Raw genomic sequence first — 21,909 nt, forward strand, 5'->3', positions numbered from 1 at the left:
TCCCCTTCCCCCAACCCGCCCCTTCCCCTCCGCTCCTCTTCCCTTAACCTTCTCTCAGTCCCAAATCCCTTTCAGCCCCCCGTCTCAACCCTTCTCCTCTCCATCTCCCTCCCTGGACCCCTGTCCCCGACCCTCCCCCCTAATACGCACTTGTCAGCCCTGGGAATCTTTTCCTCCACCCCCTCACAGGCCCTTCCAGGCCCCCCTCTGCTCTTCCCCCGAGACCTTCCTCCCAGCAGGTCCCCCAAACTGACCCCCCTCCAGGATTTGGAGCCCACTTGCCTTTCTGCCGCCCTTAGCGCCCCCACTCCCCGGAGCCCTCCCTGTGGGGAGCCACGGTGGCTTACCCGCATCCGCCTACATCCCAGGCCCCTGTCCCTCTGATCCCCACATCCCCACACCTCTTCACGTTGTTGGCAAGTCCCCCCATTCATACCCCTCTCTCCCATTCACAGTCATCCCCCCTCCACCACACACGCATCCCGCCCCCGGCTTCCCCTCCCCTCCTCTTTTTCCGCTGCGTGTCACTGTGCGACGGTTCGTGTGTCAGTGTGGCTGTGTCGATGTGCGTGTGTGTGACTGCCTGCAGCCGCGTGCGTGTGTGTGCGTGTGTGTGAGTGAGAGAGAGATGGAGAGATGGTGGGCTCCCAGCCCACCCCCCAACTGTGTCCATCTGTGTGTCCCTGTGTGACAGCGTCTGTCTCTGTATGACTTGGAGCGACAGCGAGGCTGTCTGGGACTGTGTGTGTGTGTGTGTGTGTGTGTGTGTGTGTGTGCGCGTGGTGTGTGGTGTGTGGTGTGTGGTGTGTGGTGTGTGCTGGAGTGGGTCTGTCCCAGGGACTGCGGCTGTGCTTCCCAACACCCACCCTCCTGGGCCTGGCCTGCCCCTCCCCCACAGGTCCCTACTTCAAGGGTCCATCCTGTGTCTCCGTCCCCATGTGCTCCTCCTCCTTGCCCCCTTGCCCCCGGGGGTCTGTGCATGTCAGGGGCACTTGAGTCACTGGCTCTGCCCTCTGCCCATGTGGGGCACGTGTGCTGAGCCCCGTCTGAGCTGCATGGGGAGCCGCATCCGCTTGTGTGTGCCACTTCTGAGCATGGGGAGGGGGGCTGGCGGCCCTGTGTGGGGCCTCTGGGCAGGCCGTGGACAAGGGTACATGGGGAAGGGCTTGAGTGCGGGGTTGGGGGTGCGCCGTGCACAGCAGCAGGCTCTGGGCTGGCGGACCCTGGGTGTGTGAGAGGGACGGTGGGGTGGGGAGGGGAGTGCTGGCCGCTGCAGTGCCCCTGTGTGTGGGATCCAGTGAACAAGAGCTGGCTGCTGAGCTCCGGAGGCCGCTCAGGGTTGCTGAGGGATGGCCTGGGGAAAAGCATTGTGTGAGCTCCTGCAGGGCAGGTAGTCAGCCAGAGGGAGCCTGAATGGGGTGCTGCGGGGGCAGCCAAGATGGGGGGCGAGGGGGAGGGGCTAGAGGGGTCTGGGTAGGAGGTGCAGGGTTGAGAACGGAACAGGGGAGAGTGGAGATGCTGAAGTGGGGGAGGGGTGGAGGCTGGAGCACGGAGGGTTCGGAGCAGAGAAATGGAGTGGGGAGGGAATTCGGGGAATGTGGGGAGGATTTGGGAGTGGGGATTTGGACAGTAGGGGGAGAATACCAAGAGGACGCAGGGAATGTAAATGAAACGCAGCTGCCAGTAAACGCAGGCGGGAGGGCTGTGGTGAAGTGAGTCGAGGGGGCAGAAATAGGTTTAGGTTTCCACTGATGCAAAAGTGGGTACCTGGGAAGTATGAAAGGGACCAGAAGTGCTTTAGGGGAGCCAGTGAGATTACTTACGGAGGTGCCAGAGAGTGTGGGAAGGATGAGGCTAAAGGACGAGGGAGAGGTCGCACGACAAGGGTGAGGAGGTCGCAGAGGTCTGAGGAGGATGTTTTGGGGGAAAGGGGGGTAGGGTGTGTCAGGGGACATGGGAAATGGGGGGATGGCTCCATGGGGTGTGAGGAGGGCTTGTGGGAGTCAGGGATGAGGAGGGTGGGTTAGGGCAATGTGGAACCTCAAGATGGCATGCAGGAGTAGGGAGTGAGGTGCAGAGAGGAGGGGTACACAAGAGTTGGGGAGAGGGAGTTTAGAGGTACATGGAGCTGTGGGAGCAAAAGAGCAGTTGGGAAGTCCAAGGAGACTGTGGTGGGATGAGGGCAACAGCACCTATGTCCTAGCTGGGGATTGGGTGAGGGAGCCATGGAGCAGAGAGGGGAATGGAGCATGTGTAGGATAGGGGTTGGTTGAGGAGCAGGAACAGGGTGGGTCTGGATGTTGTTGGACCCCCTTCCTGCCCTAGATCACCACTGGCATATATATAGGTTACCTCTGGTGAATTCAAATCTTGGCTTTGATATTTTTTTAACTGGTGTCATCTTGAGCAAGCTATTTCTCTGTGCCTCAGTTTCCCCATCTATAAAATGGGAAGAATAACAGTCAACCTTTCCCTGGATTGTTGTGAAGACTAACTGAATACATAAATGGAAATATATAAAGGCAAAGTGCTTGGAATCATGGCTGGCATTCAGCAATAATTCAATAAGTGTTCCTCGTCACGGTGTTACTGCTACACCCTGGGATAAACTCCAGGTGCTGCAGGGCTGAGCTCAGGGTGGATTCTGAGCAGACGGATATATGTGCTCAAGGTATTTCGGTGCTGTGGAGTGGAGGGTATTACCATTGCAGTTACCTGAGTATTCTCTTGGGTATTGTTGAAGAGTGATACTCACTGTGTGACCTTGGACAAGTTACTTAACCTTTCTGTGCCTCTGTTTCCTCACCTATAAAGTGAAATTAGGGCTGGGTGTGGTGACTCATGCCTGTAATCCCAACACTTTGGGAGACTGAGGTGGGAGGACTGTTTGTGTCTAGGAGTTCAAGACCAGCATGGGAAAGATAGTGAGATCCCATCTCTACCAAAAAAAAAAAAAAAAAATTTATTTTAATTAGCTGGGCACGGTGGTAAGCACCTGTAGTCTTAGGTACTTGGGAGGCTGAAGTTGGAGGATCCTTTGAGCTCAGGAGTTTGAGGCTGCAGTGAGCTATGATTGTGCCACTGCACTCCAGCCTGGGCAAGAGAGTGAGACTCTGTCTCAAAAAATATAAATAAATACATAGATAATGTAGAATTGGTACTTATCCCTACCCCAGAGGCTGGTTATGAAAAGACAATTTAATGATCTATCTGTGAAGGGCTTCAGATACTGCCCAGCCCATGGCAAGTACTCCTTCTTGGCATATTGACATGGGAGTTTTATTGACTATATTGGCTGACATTTGGGGAAGGCTTATGTATGGGGTATGAGGCTGATGAGGGGGCAAGAGAGAGATTCCAGAGGGCAGGGAGAAAGAGGGAGGAAGGGAGGGGTTTGTGGTATGAGTGAAAGAAAAGTGAAGTTACCTCCAGTGAGGAAGGGTGCTGCTGGCTGCTAGGGGAGCCTGGAGACCTGGAAGAGATACAAGAGGAGGAGTAGGAAAGTGAGAATGAGGACATTACAGAATGCATGGATAGAAACAGGCAGCTCTGACCTCTGAGCCAATTTCCGTGTCCAGTTTCCTTGTCCGCTCGCTGTTCCAGCCTTCTCAGCCCCTTTCCTCCCTTCCCCTCTCCCTTTTCCTCCCTTCATTCACCCCTTTGAGCCCCTTCCCTTCTTCTCTGTCAACACCTCTCCATCCAGGGGAGGAAGACGTGGCGGGTATGGTTGGATGAGTTGACTGGACTGTGGTGAACTTTGAGCAAGGACTGTTGCTGGAGTATGTACATGTGAACATGTGTGGTGTTAGGTGCACTGAGGCGCCACAAGGAGGGTGGCGGCAGGAAGGGAGGACACGTGCACATCCAGAACCCTGTCGCCACGGTGCAAATGTATGGATTTTTATAAGGGGAGCCATGGGGGTCCCGGGAGCATACAGGGGTGCTTGTGGGGGTGGTACCCAAATACAGTGGAGCACAGTAAGTATTATTGCCTTTTGCTGGGATGTATGTGTTCAGAGGGCGTGTTTTGGGAATACACTGAGATCCGAGTGAGGGGGAGTTATTATTGGAACATACTGGGATGTGTGGGGGTTGCCGAAACATACTGGAGTATTCGAGGAGGGCTGTTTTGCTGAATTTGTGGGGGCAGGTAATTGGGAGCATGCTTGGCTATGATTGGAGTGTATTAGGGCCACATGGATGTTACTGGGATCTGGGTATTATTGGAATACACCGGAATTGTGAGGGTGGGAGGTGGGATGGGCTTTAGACAGTGCTGAAGGAAGCAGGGCACAGCAGAGCACACGTTCCACTGACTCCTGGGTGTTCTTGGGTATTCTGAAGGCAGTGGGGTTGCAGCCAGGGTGTCTGAGTATTCCTGCTGTAGACTGGGGGTGTCGGATCCTCTGGGAATGGAATGGATGTGTATTCCTGAGGTGTACAGTGGTCATATCAGGGGTTTGGGGCTGTTTGAGTGAGCGTTGAGATCCATGAACTGTATCTGAGTTTCATTGACATTTCCTGGGTACATTTGGTGGCTTTACTGGAAACTACCACCCATATTCATGGGTGCTTTGCATTTTACTATAATAGAATATGCTGAGTGCATGCAGGAGCTCCATTTGAGATGTACCAGGGAATACAGAAGACAGTGCTGTCCACAGCGAGCTTTGCAGCAGTGGAAATGTTTTATATCTGTACTGTCCAGTGTGGTGGCCACCAGCCACGTGCGGCTTCTGCACACTTGGAAATATGGCCACTGTGACTGAGGAATTGAATTTTTCCATTTGATTTTGATTAGCTTTCATAAAAACAGCCACGTGAACCTAGTGGTCACCATAGTGGGCAGTGCAGAATTAGCAATTTTACCCTGTGTGGGGTCCTTGGGAGGTGACATATATATAAAGGAATTTTGAGGGGTATCATCAAAATACATGAATCCTCTTGACTTAACACCCTGACCTGAGGACATCAAGCAGATCGTATTGAGCACCTACTGTGTGCCAGGCACTGTGCAAAATACTAAATGTGTATTACCCCCACTGGACTCCCACTGCAACCCCATCAGGTAGGGTCTGTGATCGCCCTCCATTATAGATGGGGGAACTGAGGCACAAAAGGTTAAAGTTGTGGGCTCAAGGTCATAGGCAGGACGTGACTAGCAGGGACCCAAGCCGGGCCGTCTGGTAATCTGGAGGCTTTTCTCCCCATCCTCCCCGCCGTGCCTGGCGCTGAATGGATGGGTGGATGGATGCATGGATGGATGGATGAATGAGGAGAGAAGGAGTGGGAGAGAGAGCATGTGGGCTCCAAGGGGGAAGCCCGTCAGGGCCGACGCTAGCATACGCACACAGAGTGGGTGACAGAGATCCTAGGAGGTGCAATTAATGGCCCTGGAGCAGGGGTTCAGGTCTCTGGGTTGCCGGGTGGGGGACAGGCTCCGTGTCTCATGATCTCTTCTCTACTCCCCACCACTACCCCCCCATTTCTCCTGCCTCCCTGCCAGCGATTACATCATTAAGGAGAAGACAGTCTTGCTGCAGAAGAAGGACAGTGAGGGGTTTGGGTTCGTGCTCCGGGGGGCCAAGGGTGAGTGCCAGCCGGGGAGGGGATGGGAGAAGGGCTCTGTGACCCCAGAAGCAGGACTGGAAAAGGGGGCGGGAAAGGGAAAGGGACCCCAGCCCACCCACCACCCCACCCCGGGGTGCTGGTCCCTCAGCTGCGGTGAGACCTCCGTGACTTGGGTCTGAGCCCCATCCCCTGCTCGGCCTCTCCACCCCCTCCCCTCCGACCCCGCCGGCTCCTCCCTGTCTGCAGCGCAGACCCCCATCGAGGAGTTCACCCCCACCCCGGCCTTCCCGGCGCTGCAGTATCTGGAGTCGGTGGACGAGGGTGGCGTGGCATGGCGAGCTGGACTGCGAATGGGAGACTTCCTCATCGAGGTCAGTCCAGGCCCCCTCTCTTCCCTGGGACCCTGTGACAAGTTCCCAGACCCCCTCATGATCCACACCAGGATCTGGCTGCCCAGTTTTATTCTCCTTTAGCACCAGGATTCCCAGCCCCCTGCCCTCCCTCCAGCCAGCCTCTACTTTCCCCAGCGATTCCACCTAAAGGCCTCTGAGGCATCTCAAAAGAGTGACACAGAGCTGTCCCCAACACATACACAATACCGGGGGATGGCCAGGCACAGTGGCTCACGCCTGTAATCCCAGTGCTTTGGGAGGCTGAAGCAGGTGGATTGCTTGAACTCAGGGGTTTGAGACCTGCCTGGGCAACATAGCAAGACCCTGGCTCTTAAAAAAAAAATTAGCTGGTGCTGTGTGCCTGAGGCCTCAGCTACTCGAGAGGCTGAGGTGGGAGGATTGCTTGAACCTAGGAAGTCGAGGCTGCAGTGAGCCATGATTGTGCCACTGCACCCCAACCTGGGTGACAGAGACCCTGTCTTTTAAAAATACATACATAAATAAATAAATACTGGGGACAAGGAGGGCGGGGGAAGTGAATAGGGTAGGCTGAGCCTCTTCCCCAACCCTGGGGCCAGGGAGGGTGGGAAAGCGGGCTTGCCCAGGGAGGCGGTAGTATGAAGGGTCAGAGGGAGGGGAACGTGGCCCAGAGGCCCATGGACAGGGCAGCGCAGGAGCCATCCTTATTGGGGTCTCTGAAGCTGCAAGCACTCCTCCCCTCGTCTACTCTGTGTGATCTGGGGGTGTCTGTGCCACAGGTGAACGGGCAGAATGTGGTGAAGGTCGGCCACCGACAGGTGGTGAACATGATCCGCCAAGGGGGCAACACGCTGATGGTGAAGGTGGTGATGGTCACCAGGCACCCGGACATGGATGAGGCAGTGCACAAGAAAGGTGCTCCTGCGGCCACTCTCGCAGCCACCCCACTGCCACCAGGCTCAGCCCCGCGGGAGCCCCAGGGCTGGTTGCCGCTGCCCAAGGCCTTCCGTTCCCTAGCATTACTTCTCCATTACCCTTGTGGGGAGAAACTGAGGCAGGGAGGGCTCAGCACGCTGGCATCGGCTATTCTCTGAGCCCTGGGAGCCCTGTGGTGGTAGAGGGTTGGGGGGCGTCTCCCCCATGATACTGATGCCTCCCCTCATCACGTTTCCAGTACCCCAGCAGGCCAAGCGGCTGCCGCCCCCAACCATCTCCCTGCGTTCCAAATCTATGACCTCAGAGCTGGAGGAGATGGGTGAGCCTGCGGGGCTGCTGAGGCCAGGGGGCCGGGGGGGAGAGGGGAAGGAGGGCTGGACCATCCCTCGAGTTCGTTAGTGTTGTTAGTGACCAGGGGTCCTTGTCCTCATCCTGTCCCCAGTCCATGGGTCGGACTCTGGCCTGTGTGTGTGTCTCTGGGAAGGGGTGTCTGAGAGGCGACTCTCCTCTGTGCTCTTGTATCTGTTTCTCTGTTGGGGTCTCTCTCAGGGTCTGTATGTACCCTCTCTGCGGGTCTCTCTGTCTCCTTCCTTCTGTCCCACCTCACCCCCAAGCCCCATTCAACATCTCTCCCTCCACCAGCTCCCCCCAACCCCCAATAACAGAGAAAAGCGAGCCCCTCCCTCCAGACGAGGCCGAGTGGACCTGGGGGTCCCATTTCCCCTGACGGGGCTGGTCGGACAGCTGACCGCCCCCAGCCCCGGGGCCCAGAGGGAGGTGGGCTTCCAGAGAGGGGGCCCCTCTCCTTCCCTTGACGTCCTAACTCTTGGCTCCTCTACTGCCTCTCCCCCGGGCTAGTCTCCCCCTGGAAGAAGAAGAGTGGTGAGTGGGCACAGGACTGGCGGGAGGGCCCCCGTCTCCCGACCCCGCCGGCGGACTCGCCCCTCCCCGACCCCGGCCCCTCACTGCCCCTCTCGCGCATGCGCGCGCCCGCTGGCCACGCCCACCGGCCCGCACCTGCTGGCCACGCCCACAGGCCGAGCCCGCTCCACCCCGCCCCCGGGGGCTCCCTGGGCTTCATCCGTGTTCTTTGCCCACAGAGTACGAGCAGCAGCCGGCGCCGGTGCCCAGCATGGAGAAAAAGCGGACCGTGTATCAGATGGCTCTCAGTAAGACGGCCCAGCCCTGCTCCTCGGGCTGCCGGGCCCCAGCCCCGGCATCCGCTGCATCCCCGTCCCACCATGAGCCCCACGGCGCCCCTCACCTTCCTGCCCCAGAGAGGCCGCGATTCCACCTCCCCTCCCTCCGCCCGCCCTCTCCCGACGGCTGCCCCGTTCCCTGCCCGCACCCCTTCCCACCCTGGGTGCTGCCTCCCGGGCTTGGTGATTGTGTCTCCAAGCGGGACTGGCCGTCCACCTGGACCCAGGCAGGGCTGCCCTTTCCTGGTTGATCCAGGTGCTGGATGAGCTGCGGGGCGGCAGCTCTGGTCTCTGCGGCCCGGGTCAAAGCAAACTTCATTTCATTGTCTTCCCATCTGTTCATCTCCCCCTAGACAAACTGGACGAAATCCTGGCCGCAGCTCAACAGACCATCAGTGCAAGCGAGAGCCCTGGGCCCGGTGGCCTCGCGTCCCTGGGCAAACACCGACCCAAAGGCTTCTTTGCCACTGAGGTAGGCGGCCTGGTATGGGGAGGAACTGGCAGGGGGAAGGCGGTTCACACACCAACCTGGAGCCTTTCTCTTTCCAAAACCCTCCTGATGCCCCTGTGCTTTAGGCTGGTCCTGGAGGGGCGACACGCATCCTAGGGTTTCCTCCTTTCTCCCAACTTTGGGGACCTCCTTTCCTCCTTATCCCCTTTCCCTCAAATCCCATCTCTGTCCTTTTCTCTCTCCACTTTCCACCCCTGCTGTTATACTTGCGCTCTTGCCCTGCCTCTTTCTGTCCCTCTGCGTCCCATCTTAAGGGTCTCTGGGAAGGCAAAATGATGTCATGGATGGAGATTCCCCGACATAATAATAGATACCCAACACGTAGTACTTATTAAAATATGAATGGTCACGTCTGTCGCCACTCTGTCTGCCTCTCCCCACAACCAGAGGCCAATCTGTGGGGAGTGTTGATAATTTGGGGGACAGTGCATTTTATTTTATTTTTTAATTTTTATTTATTTATTTATTTTGAGATTGAGTCTCACTCTGCCATCCAGGCTGGAGTGCATTGGGGCAAGCTCTGCTCACTGCAACCTCTGCTCCCAGGGTTCAAGAGATTTTCCTGCCTCAGCCTCCTGAGTAGCTGGGATTACAGGTGTGCGCCACCTTGCCTGGCTAATTTTTGTATTTTTAATAGAGATAGGGTTTTGCCATGATGGCCAGGCTGGTCTCGAACTCCTGGCCTCAAGTAATCCGCCCGCTTCAGCCCCCCAAAGTGCTGGGATTACAGGCATGAGCCACCTTGCCTGGCCAGACACCAAATTTTATATGGATTATCTCATTCATTCCTTAGATTCATCCTGGGAGATGCACGAGGTTGTTAGCCCATTTACAGAGGGGGAAACTGAGGCTCAAGGAAGGAAGAGGGATTTTAACCCGGGGCAGCCCTCTGAACCCATGGTCCTGCCACAGCTCTGGCTATCCTGGTGGGGTCCTGCTGGTCCCTTCCTGGATGTTGCCCCACTCCACTGGACTGTGTGCCTTCCCTCCAACACATCCCCCACTAGGCCTACCAGTGCCACCCCTTACCCTCCAACTGTCTCCTCCAGAGGCCACGCTCTGCCTTACTCCTCCCTTCCCGCTTCCTTCTTCTCTGCCCAGTCCCTATCCTCTGGCCACATCCACCACCTAGTGGTCAGGAGTCTATTTACTCTAAAACTGGGTTCTTTGGCTTTTAGGGGGTCATGGATCTCTTTGGCAGGCTGCCATAGTCCTCAGAATAATGCTTATAAATGCATAACATAAAATAAGTTAACAAAAGAGGCCAGTTACACTAAAATATAGTTCTCAAAATATTTTTCAAAAGCAAAATTTGTGATATCATAATATCATCTTTTTTTGTCAACATGTTAGACACTGGCGGTGGATCTTAACAACTCTAATTTCAAAATCACGAGGAGCATAAACACCATTTTGGGAAATCTGTACCACTGTGATGGGATATGGAAATATCTGTGATTCCTACTGGGGATACAGGCATGGGTCTTGCTGAAACTAGCATGGTTTGCTGCTTACGTATTTAATTGAGGAAAGGTTGAGTTTTTGTTGGAGGATGATGAAAATGAAAACATAGGATTTCTTTTCCTATACAAGTGCACAGGCCCCCGAAGTCTATCCACAGTCCCTCGTGCTCTGGAGGGTCTCGTACTTTTATAAAAATCAAGAGTAGGAGGCTGGGTGTCGTGGCTCACGCCTGTAATCCCAGCACTTTGGGAGGCTGAAGCGGGCTGATCACCTGAGGTCAGGAGTTTGAGACCAGCCTGGCCAACATGGAGAAACCCCATCTCTACTAAAAATACAAAAATTAGCCAGATGTGGTGGCATGTGCCTGTAATCCCAGCTACTCAGGAGGCTGAGGCGAGAGAATCGCTTGAACCCAGGAGGCGGAGGTTGCAGTAAGCCGAGATCACGCCATTGCACTCCAGCCTGGGTGACAAAAGCAAAACTCTGTCTCAAAAAAAAAAAAAGGAAAAAAGAAAAAAAAAAACTTCTTCCTTATATGGAGTCCAAATCTACCTCCCCCGGGCTCTTATTTTTTGGACACTGTTTTCTCCTTTTGTGATCTTCTATCTTCACTTGCACTGCAGCAAACTTCTCATAACTCCTCAGCAAACTTCTTCACAACCAGCTTTAAGAAGGAAAGGGCAATAGAGAAACAGAAAGAGAGAACATGCACATTCCCATTTTACAGAAGACGAAACGGTTTTAGAGATTTGCATTCACTTGCTGGAGACCTCCCATCGAGTGTGTATCTAATCAGACAGAACCAAAGTCCAAATTTGCCTACTTGCTGAAATTTATTAGAACCCCAGGATCAATATGCAAAGGGTTTTTGTGGTTATTCTTGGACAGGCGCAAAGCAGAGAAAATCTTGAGTACGTGCGGGCTCCCAGACAAGGCTGAACGAGGGTGCCTTCTCATTTCAGCTCTTATACTGTGAACAAGTGTCTTTTCTCGGTCTATTTAGTGCCACGTGCTTTGCATCTTTGGGCCTTTTAGTGGTGATATCAGTGTTTCAAAGGTCCCCCAAGCATGGTGCTGAAGAGCTGTCTAGTGTTCCTAAGTGCGAGAAGGCCGTGATGTGCCTTATGGAGAAAATACGTATGTTAGAGAAGCTTCATTCAGGCATGAGTTAGAGCACTGTTAGCCAGGAGTTGGATGTGAATGAATCAACAATGTATATTAAATAAGGCATCCTTCAACAGAAGCATGCATAAAACGAGATTATGTATTGATTGGTTGAGGGAAATGTGTGGCAGCCTCCTATTAACATAACTACCGCAAATAGCCACAATTGCCTGTATTTGGGGCTGCGTACTTCTTTGTTGTGGAAGCCTGTCCTGTGCATTGTAGGATTTTAGCAGCATCTCTGGCCTCTACCGTCTGGATGCCAGCAGCAAATACTCCCCAATGTCCTCTGGGGAGCAAAACCACCTCTAATTGAGAACCACTGCCCTATATCATTCTAAGGTTAAAAGATTTTCAGGGCCGGGCACAGCGGCTCACACCTATAATCCCAGCACTTTGGAAGGCTGAGGCTGGCTGATCCCTGGAGCTCAGTAGTTCCAGACCAGCATGGGCAACATGGCAGAAAACCCATCTCTACTAAACATACAAAAATTAGTTGGGCAGATGTGGTGGCACACACCTGTAGTCCTAGCTACTCCGGGGGCCGAAGAGGGAGGATCACCTGAGCCTCCGGGGTTGAGGCTGCAGTAAGCCATGATTGTGCCACTGCACTCCTGCCTGGGCCACAGAGAGAGACCACCCTGTCTCTAAAAAACAAACAGAAAAGATTAAAAGATTTTCAGCCCCAGGATTATCCCAAGTGGACTTAGATTCAGGATGCTACCATCCATATTCACTCATTAAATTATTCAGTATTTATTGGAAGCCTGGGAGGTACTCCCACTAATCCCATTACTTCATGCCTCCCCCCAATCTGTATTTTATACTCTCCTCCTTCTGAATTTCCCTCTCTGGGTCTCTAAACACACCCCAGGTGTTTCTGTTTGTTCCTGATCCCCCAGAAACTCTATATTAACAGACAAATGGGGATTCAAATTCTGACTTCCTTTAACTTAATTTGCCACCTTGGACCACATTACTTAATTTCTCTGCATCTCAGTTTTGTGTTCTGTAAAATGGGGCTAAAGGCAGCCTTGCCCAGTTCTTATGAGGATTCCATGAGATTAACTGTAACACAGCAAACTCCCAACAGATGGCGAACCCCTCAGGATAGAAAATAGGCCAGGCTGGGCTGGGCGCGTGGCTCACACCTACAATCCCAGCACTTTGGGAGGCCAAGGCAGGCAGATCACAAGGTCAAGAGATCGAGACCATCCTGGCAAACATGGTGAAACCCCATCTGTACTAAAAATAAAAAATAAAAAAAAAATCAGTTGGGCGTGCTGGCGGGCGCCTGTAGTCCCAGCTACTCAGGAGGCTGAGGCAGGAGAATGGCGCAAACCTGGGAGGCAGAGCTTGCAGTGAGCCAAGATCGTGCCACTGCACTCCAGCCTGGGTGACAGAGGGAGACTCCGTCTCAAAAAAAAAAAAAAAAAGAAAAAGAAAATAGGCCAGGTACAGTGGCTCTCACCTGTAATCCCAACACTTTGGGAGGCCAAGGCAGGAAGATCACTTGAGGCCAGGAGTTCAAGACTAGCCTGGGCAACATAGTGAGACCCTGTCTCTACAAAATATTTAAAAATTAGCCAGTCATGGTATGTGCTGAGGTGGGAGGATCACTTGAGCAAGGGAGGTCAAGGCTGCAGTGAGCCATGATTGCGCCACTGCGCTCCAGCCTGGGCAGCAGACTGAGACCCTGTCTCAACAAATACATACATTAATTAATTGAAATAAAGTAAACTAGAAAGTCCACCATGACTCACCAGTGATCTCTGTGTATGCCTCCAGAGACCCTGCAACATCAGAGACCCCACAATAGCACATCAGACTGAGTGTAAATCTCTGATAAACTAATTAGAGCAAGTCCTGTTTTCATTAATTCAACAAATGCACAGAGCTCCTGTGAAGTGCCAGGCAGTCACAGTGCTAGGTCTGCCCTGCATGAACCCAGGTACAGGACAGTCAAGAGCCTAACCCTCAGGGAGCTCACTCTCTGAGCTCCAAAGACCCCCACCCCCAGAGGAGCCCAGACACCAGCCAGTAATAAAACCAGCTGCCCACCTGCCCCTGCCTCCTAGAAATGAAACTCAGAGGCACTCACCTGAGTTCTGCGAGACCTCCTTTCCCTCTGTGTCCAGAGGACCCATAGTCATTTATCCTGTACATCCCCCTTGCCTTTTCTTCTCTCACCTCTTGGATCTGTCCCTGGGCCTTCCCCAGGCCCCCGTCTCATGCTGGAGGCTCTTTCTGCCACCTTCTCTGCTCCTTCCCACCTGCCATTTTTATCTTTCCCACTCTCTGAGTCAATGCAGATGCCCCTTCATGAGGTTTCTGCATCTTGGTGGCCTCTCTTGATGTCTGGTCTTGTTCTCGGTGTCCCCATTTCCCATTTCAGCTCCTCTCCCCTCTTCACTCTGCATCTTCCCTCCGGTTTAGATGCAGTGGTGGGGGGCAGGGGTGCAGTATCCTCCCGAGGCTTCTTGGGTCAGGTCTGCACAAAAGTGAGCAAGAGCAAAGCATTGCATAAGATGCCATTATCAGCCAGGCATGGTGGCTCATGCCTGTAATCCCCACACTTTGGGAGGCCAAGGCAGGTGGATCACCTGAGGTCAGGAATTTGAGACCAGCCTGGCCAACATGGTGAAACCTCATCGCTACTAAATCTACAGAAATTAGCTGGGTGTGGTGGCACACGCCTGTAATTCCAGCTACTCGGGAGGATGAGACAGAGGAATTGCTTGAACCTGGGAGGCAGAGGTTGCAGTGAGCCGAGATTGTACCACTGCTCTCCAGCCTGGGTGACAGGGTGAGATTCCCTCTCGAAAAAAAAAAAAAAAAAGATGCCACTGTCTAAGGACTTGGAAACTGGGAGATTTCAACCCTCTCCAAAGATGCACTTTTGCATACAACCTAGAGGAGGTGGGGAGAGTGGGGGCGCAGAGCCCGGCAGATCCACCCTAGGTCAGGGCACCTCTTGGGCTGTCTCCTCCTAGGGCTCTGCTGTCCCTCTGCCCCTTGGTATGGCTTTGACTTTCTCGGCTACTGTCTTTGTCATCCGTCACTGATGACTGAGGGCTCCCTCATGCCCTCTCGTCTCTCAGTCTGAGACGTCATTGTTCCCTCTCAGGTGCACTCCTAGCTTCTGGGGTTCCCTCCTGGGGCTGTGCAGGTCCTCTCCGAGTCAGAGCTGCCCTCCCTCCTGCCTCTACGGGCTCTTCCTGCTTCCCATCGCCCTCTCATTTCCCCTCTCATCTCTCAGTCGGTGTCTCTCCCCCTTCTAGGCCCCATCTCTGTCTGCCCCTCCTCCCCTCTCTCACTCTCCCCATCTTCCCATCCCTCCCTGTTTGCCCACCTCCCTCTCTCCTGCATCTCTGTCTTCGTCTCTTTGTCTCTGTCTCTCCATCTCTGTCTCTGTGTCTCTTTGTCTCCCTAGCTCTCTGTCTCTCTGTCTCCTCATCTCTGCCTTTGTCTCTCTGTCTCTCTAGCTCTGTCTCCCCATCTCTGCCATTGTCTCTCTATCTCTGTCTCTCCATCTCTGCCTTTGTCTCTGTCTCTGTCTCTCCATCTCTGTCTCTCTCTATCCCCATCTCTGCCTTTGTCTCTCTATCTCTCTGTCTGTGTCTCTCTTTTTCTGTCTCTCTACCTCTGTCTCTGTGTTTCCTTGTCTCCCTCTCTCTGTCTCTGTCTCTCTCTGTCCCCCCATCTCTGTCTCTTCAGTTGTCTCTCCCCTATCCCGTCTCAGGGCTGCCTCCCTAGCAGGAGTTCCCCAGCCACTGGTCAGCCGCAGGACATGCGCTGCCCTTGAGGCACCAGGCCACGAGGTGACGGAGAACTGGGCCTTTGGGCAACTCACTGAGGGGGAATCTGCCCGGCGGCCGGTGACGTCATGCAAGGCTGCGCACTCTGATTGGCTGTCCCTTCTGCGCGGGAGCGAATGCTCCCGTTGGTTGGTGGAGTTCAAGTGCTCCCTCGGGGATCAGTGCGATGCCCCATCAGACTGTTACGGTTCTTCCGTCAGTCTGACATCTCTCCTGTCACCCTGACCCTTCTTATGTCAAGCTAACCCATTTTTGTCCCTTCTTCCACATGGCATGGAAGTGTCTTTTGTCAGCTTGCAAATCTGACGCCTCCTCTGTCACTCTGCACCCTCCTCTGTCGGGGACACGGCTCCCCCCTCACTCTAACCAGTTCCTTACCACTCTAAGCTCTCTTCCGTCACCCTGACTCCTTGCCTGTAACCCTGACCCCTCCCCATCACACTGATACCCCCCATCACCCTGACACCTTACCTGTAATGCTTGTAATCCTGACCCCTCCCCATCACGCTGACCTCTCCCCATCATCCTGACCCCTCCCCATCACTCTGATCCCTCCCGATTATCCTGACCCCTCCCCATCATCCTGATCCCTCCCCATCACCCTGACTCCTCCCTATTATCCTACTCCCTCCCCATCACCCTGACCCCTCCCCATCATCCTGACCCCTCCCCATCACCCTGACTCCTCCGTTGTCCCTTTGACTCCTCCACTGTCTCTCGTTTACCTCTTCTCTCACCCTGACCCCCACCCTATCACCCTCACCCTTCTCCATCACTCAGACTCCTCCTTTGTCACCTGACCCCTTCTCTGTCACATTGACCCCTCCACTGTCCCCCAACCCTTCGCTGTCATCCTGACCTCTCCCCCATCACCCTGGTCCCTTCTGTCACTCTGACCCTTCCCCTGTCACATCGACCCCTCCACTGTCACTCTGATCCCTGCCTCATCACCTTCACCCTCACCTGTCACCTGATCCTCACCTGTCCCTCTGGCCCCCATCACCTGCACCCATACCCTGTGCAGGTGTTTCCCTCGCCTTCTTCCCCTCCTCCCAGCTGTCCTCTCCTGCCTGGACTCTGTTCTTGGTGTCCTCTCCAGCTCTGCCCCTCAGCAGTCCCCGTGTGCTTCCTGACTGGTCACATCCCCTTCTCCTGGCTCTTCCCACCCCTCCCATTTTATCTTAGGGTTTTTGAGCCACTCTGATATCTTTTCTCCGATGGGTCTTTAATCTCCTCCTTCCTCGCTGGCTGCTCTAGGATAAGGCCCTTTTCTCTCTGATCCACAGCCTCTTTTGTTATCACCCAAATGGGTATAATCCACCCTAACTCACAGGTGTGAGGATCCAATGAGGACACATACGAAAAACAGCAGGCAAAATGGCTCACACAAGAGTGTCTCCCTCCACTTGCCACTTCTCTACTGCCTTTATCTTCTGGAAGGTTCTGCTGTCTGATACCACACAGCTGCAGGACAGGACAGAAAGCCAAGCAGAGTATTGGGCTGTGGCTGAAGGAGATGGGGGAGGGGGTCAGAAAAATATTCAGCAAAGCAGAGAAGGATTGAGCAGGCTGAGAAGCGCTTAGAGAAGAGCAGCATGGCAGGAAATCCGTCAAAGCAGGGATGCCTTCAGGCGACAGCTCCTGACACCTGCTTGGAACTGGCTCTGTGCTGTTTGATGGGAATGTTCAGAGGAACAGGCTGGGATTTTGTCCTGGAGTTGCTCCCCACATCTTGTCAGGGCTTCTTATATTGTTTCCAATGAGTTCTTCCTTCTGCAAATATTTATTGAGCACCTACTATATCCTGGACCCGCTGCTGGGCTCTCAAGGTCTCTCTCTTTTTTCAGTCAAACAAAGTAACTTCCTTTACAGAATTTACATTTGAAAGAGGAGACTAGCAGAATTAGGTTCTGCTGTACCTGAGGGGGAAAAAGCAAATAATAGTGACTTGACCAAGAAAAATGCTTTTATCTCTCTCTTGTTAAACAAGTATGGGGGCCAGGCATGGTGGCTCATACCTGTAATCCCAGCACTTTGGGAGGCCAAGGTGAGTGGGCAACATGGTGAACCCCTGTCTCTAGTAAAAATACAAAAATTAGCTGGGTGTGGTGGTGGGCACTTATAGTCCCAGCTACTCAAGAGGCTGAGGCAGGAGAATCACTTGAACCCAAGAGGTGGAGGTTGCAGTGAGCCAAGATCATGCCATCGCACTTCAGCCTGGGTGACAGAGTGAAATTCCCATCTCAAAAAGAAAAAAAAAAGTATGAGATAGGAAGTCTCAGGCAGGTTAGCAGCCTCCATGGTCTTAAAGACCCAGAATCCTTCTCAATTTCTGCTCCACCATCCTCGCCATGTTTCCAACTGCAGACTGGCCTCATAATCCAAAATGGCTGCTGGAGCTCCAGCTATTGCACCAGCATTCCAGGTAGCAGGAACAAGGAAGGGTAGAAAGGCAGAAGGGCAGAAGAGGGCACCCTGCAGCCTCTTGAGTTACCTCCAAGACATCCCAGATGTAACACACAACATTCCCACTTGTGCATCCGGGTTGGCCTTCCTTTGTCATATGGCCACACCTAGCTGCAAAGGAGTCTGGGAAGTGTAGTCTCTCAAAAGGTGCCAAATAAGATTGGCATTTTCTTACCAAGCAAATAGAGTAGAAAGATTATTGGGGTGGGCTGCATGCCCAGGGAGACAGACAGTAAAAAAGCAAGCAAGTGATTATGATGACTCCAAACTGGCATAAGTTAAGGGAGTTATGAACAGAGTAATAGGAGGAAGCCTCTCCAGAGAGACCTTGGAGCCAAAATCTGAAAGAAACCTGAAACTTGCAGGTCCTACCCAATCCCACCCTTCTATCACCTGTCTGACCTCAACTCCTGCCCTTTAGCTCCTGGCCTCCTTCCTAGTCCTCCTGAGCCTGCCTGGCTCACCCTCACCTCAGGGCCTTTGCACCTGCTGTTCCACCTGCCCGGAACACTCTTCCTCTACACATCATTATGCCCCCTCCTTCCCCTCCTCCAGGAGTTTGCTCAAATAATACCTTCTCAGTGAGGCCTTCCTTGACCACCTTATTTTATTTACTTTGAGACAGGGTCTTGTTCCGTTACCCAGGCAGGAGTGCAGTGGCACGATCATAGCTCACTGCAGCCTCAAACTCATGGGCTCAAGGAATCCTCCCATCTCAGTCTCCCAAGTAGCTGGGATAACAGGCACATGCCACCATGCACCACTAATTTAAAAACAAATTGGGGAGTAGAGACAGGGTCTTGCTATGTTGCCCAGGCTAGTCTCGAACTCCTGGGCTCAAGCAATCTTCCTGCCTCTTGGAGTGCTGAGATCACAGACAGAAGCCACTGTGCCTGGCCAGCCCTTTTATTTTATTTTATTTTATTTTTTTAGACAGAGTCTTGTTCTATCACCCAGGCTGGAGTGCAGTGGCACGATCTTGGCTAACCACAACCTCTGCCTTCAGGTTCAAGCGATTCTCCTGCCTCAGCCTCCCTAGGACTACAGGCATGCGCCACCACGCCTAGTTAATTTTTTTGAATTTTTAGTAGAGATGGGTTTCACCATGTTGGTCAGGCTGGTCTCAAACTCCTGACCTCAAATGATCCACCCACCTTGAACTCCCAAAATGTTGGGATTAAAGGCGTGAGCCACCGCGCCTGTCACCAGCCTGTATTTTAAATTACATTCTCCCTCTCTCCTCCCCCTTACCTCCATCTGACCCGTGTTATATTTTATGAATTTATGTTGTTTATGGTCTGCTTGGCCTTCCTGTGGGCCGGGACATTTGTCTGATTTGTTGTATCTTCAGTATCTGTCACAGTCCCTGGCATAAAGGAAGTCCTCAATAAATATTTCTGGAATGAATGAATCAATGAGACAAACATAGAAACAGGCAGTCCCAATCCAGGGAGGGATTACAGTGAGAGGCGTGTGTTACAGACCCCAGGAAAGTCTGGACTAGAACCAATAGAACTCCCTGTGATGATGAAATGTTCCACATCTATACTGTCCAATTTGGTAGCCACCAGCCACAGGTAACTGTTGAATATTTCAAATGTGGCCAGCACAGCAGAGAAATTGAATTTTATAAATTAATTTTAATTAATTGAAATTTACACTTGCCTTTTTGGTTTGTCTGTTTCTTTAGAGACACAGTCTCACTCTGTCATCCAGGCTGGAGTGCAGTGGTACAATCATAGCCCAGTGAAGCCTTGAACTCTGGCACTCAGGTGATCCGCCCACCTCAGCCTCCCAAATAACTAAGATGACAGGCGTGTGTCACTATACCTGGCTAATTTTTTTTTTTTTTTTGAGACTGAGTGTCACTCTATCACCCAGGCTGGAGTGCAGTGGTGTGATCTCGGCTCACTGCAACCTCCACCTCCCGGGTTCAAGTGATTCTCCTGCCTCAGCCTCCTGTATAGCTGGGATTACAGGTACACGTGGCCATTCCCAGCTAATTTTTGAATTTTTAGTAGAGATGGAATTTCACCATGTTGGCCAGGCTGGTCTCGAACTCCTGACCTCAGGTGATCTGCCCACCCTGGCCTCCCAAAGCGCTGGGATTACAGACGTGAGCCACCGCACCCAGCAATTTTTGTAATTTTTATTTTTGTAGAGACAGAGTCTCCCTATGCTGCCCAAGCTGGTCTCAAACTCCTGGGGTCAAGCGATGCTCCCTAATGTTGAGATTTCAGGCATGAGCCACCATATTGGCCGGAAATGCACAGTTGAATGGCTAGTGGCTGCTCTAAGGGGCACTGCAGGCCTAAAGGAAGGGGGTAGCTGGGCCAGGGTGCAGGGCTAAGATGATAGAGCTTTTCCAAGCAGAGCACAGAGCCCAGTGAAAGGATGTTCCAAGCAGAGTCTCGGAGGTGAGAATTGAGGGAACTGGGCATGGTTGTGAATGGCTGGAGGAAAGAGGCAGGAGGGGGTACGGTGGGAAGTGCAGGAAGTGAGGGTTCATCCCAAAGGTGGGGACTTCATTCCGAGAGGGTTTCCTTTCTCTGCACTTCTGGTCTCAAAGATGGAGAAGGGAGACACATGGGAGACCTGGCAGAAGCTGGGGACTCCGGGCCCCTAAGTGCCTGACCTTGGCTGATTCTCCCCGTTACTCATCTGATGCTTGTAGAACAGCAGGCCCTATGTGGCGACTGGGGACTCAATGGGAAACGAGACTGATAAAGTCACTACCCTACCCTCGGCAGGTTTCATAATGATTTCTGTGAACCTTAGGCACTTTTGCTCTTCTGCATTTAAAAAAAACAAAAACAAAAACAAACAAAAAAAAAACATTGGCCAGCAAGGTATCTCATGCCTGTAAATCTGAGCATTTTGGGGAAGCCAAAGTGGGAGGACCGCTTGAGCCCAGGAATTTGAGATGAGCCTGGGCAACATAGCAAGACCTCGCCTCTGCAAAAAAAATTTAAAAATTAACTAGATGTGATGGTGCCTGCCTATAGTCCCAGCTACTCAGAAGGTTGAGGTTGGGAGCGCTTGGGCCCGGGAGGTCAAGGCTGCAGTGAGCCGTGTTAATGCCACTGCATTCCAGCCCTGTCTAAAAAGAAAAAAAAAAAAAGTTTAAATGTTATTATTTTGTTGCTGCAAAGACCAATATTATCCAGGGTAGAATTTTTTCTTTTTTTTTTTTCTTTCACTTCTACTTTGAAAAGAAATTAAAACATTTCCTCTAAAAGCATCATGGGCCCTAGACACTGTAGGTGCGATGCCTGGGATACATCGGCCCTGCCTTCAGGGAGTTTCTAGGCTAGTGGAGGAAACAGACAGCAAGTAAACAAGACGGTTTCTAGGGAAGAAAGATGCTGTGAAGCAAATGGGACAGAGGGAAGTGCAGTCTGGGCAGGGGGCCGGGGAAGGTCTGGCCAGGAGAACTTAGCACTGAAAAGGAACTGTGACAATAAGAGGGAAAGCTGTTGCCGAGGGAACCAGGGCTTGCAGGTGTTCTCAAATGAGGGTAGACCTGGGGCTGACAGAGGAGAAGGAAGAGGTGGGAGTGGAGGGGGACCAAGGGAACAAGTGGGAAATGTGGGCAGAGGCTGGGTCCTGCAAGGTGTCTTTGTGTGGGCTTCCCTAGAATGGGAGCCTGAGGTGGGGATTCCTGTACTAAGGGTTTGCTAAGGGGAACCTTCAGGGAGTGCAGGAGACTGGCTGGGGCTGTGGAAGGAGGTCAGCAGACGTGGTTCTCGCTAGAGTGGGAACCCGTGGGGTCAGGCTGGGCACCCCCGCTTTAGTGCTGCCTCGGACCTCCATATCAATCATGGGCTGTGGGCTGCTCGGGGAAGCAGGGACACAGAATGGACTGGGCGAGTCCGGGACTCTGAAGGAGGGTGATTCTTAAGGGCTGCAGGCAGGTGACACTCCCAGCAGTGGGAGAGGGATGGGATGCCGCATCCAGGGGGAGGGCAGCTGCAGGGGTACCAGCAATGCCTGCCATGGAGGGTCTTGTAGACCAGAGCTGGGAGTTTGGTTCCCTCCGATCTCCTCCTAACTGACATGGGATTTCAAGCAGGGGCAATAGCATGCTTTTTGAAAGATGCCTCTTACTCTTGTGTGGAAAACAGACCGGAACAGGGTGGGGGATCGAGGATGGCAGCAGGAAGACGAGGGAAGAGGCTACTCCGTCCTGGAGAACACTGGTGGGGACCTGGACATGGGCAGTGGCTGGAGGAAGGAAGCAGAGCAAGAGTCAATGGAAAATCTGCCCAGACTGAAGGCTTTTCATTCCCCCAGAATTCCTTTTTGCCGCCGCCTTCTTCTTCTTCGTTTTTTTTTTTTTTTTGAGACAGAGTCTTGCTCTGTCACCCAGGCTGGAGTGCAGTGGTGCGATCTTGGCTCACTGTAGCCTC

At 53.0% G+C, this 21,909-nt stretch overlaps 1 protein-coding gene across 1 annotated transcript in view; it reads left to right on the top strand.

Moving 5' to 3' along the window:
• The window catches only part of SHANK1 (SH3 and multiple ankyrin repeat domains 1), a 56,676-nt gene that overhangs the window by 21,175 nt on the left and 13,592 nt on the right, over nt 1-21,909 (top strand). The window contains exons 15-21 of the mRNA XM_011966056.1: nt 5,507-5,589; nt 5,818-5,942; nt 6,722-6,857; nt 7,117-7,197; nt 7,979-8,047; nt 8,431-8,549; nt 16,475-16,562. Of these exons, the coding sequence (XP_011821446.1) occupies nt 5,507-5,589; nt 5,818-5,942; nt 6,722-6,857; nt 7,117-7,197; nt 7,979-8,047; nt 8,431-8,549; nt 16,475-16,562 (701 nt within the window). The remainder of the gene's footprint in view (nt 1-5,506; nt 5,590-5,817; nt 5,943-6,721; nt 6,858-7,116; nt 7,198-7,978; nt 8,048-8,430; nt 8,550-16,474; nt 16,563-21,909) is intronic.

Source organism: Mandrillus leucophaeus, unplaced genomic scaffold (genome assembly GCF_000951045.1).
Source record: "Mandrillus leucophaeus isolate KB7577 unplaced genomic scaffold, Mleu.le_1.0 Scaffold74, whole genome shotgun sequence".
In the NCBI taxonomy this organism is placed as follows: Eukaryota; Metazoa; Chordata; class Mammalia; order Primates; family Cercopithecidae; genus Mandrillus; species Mandrillus leucophaeus.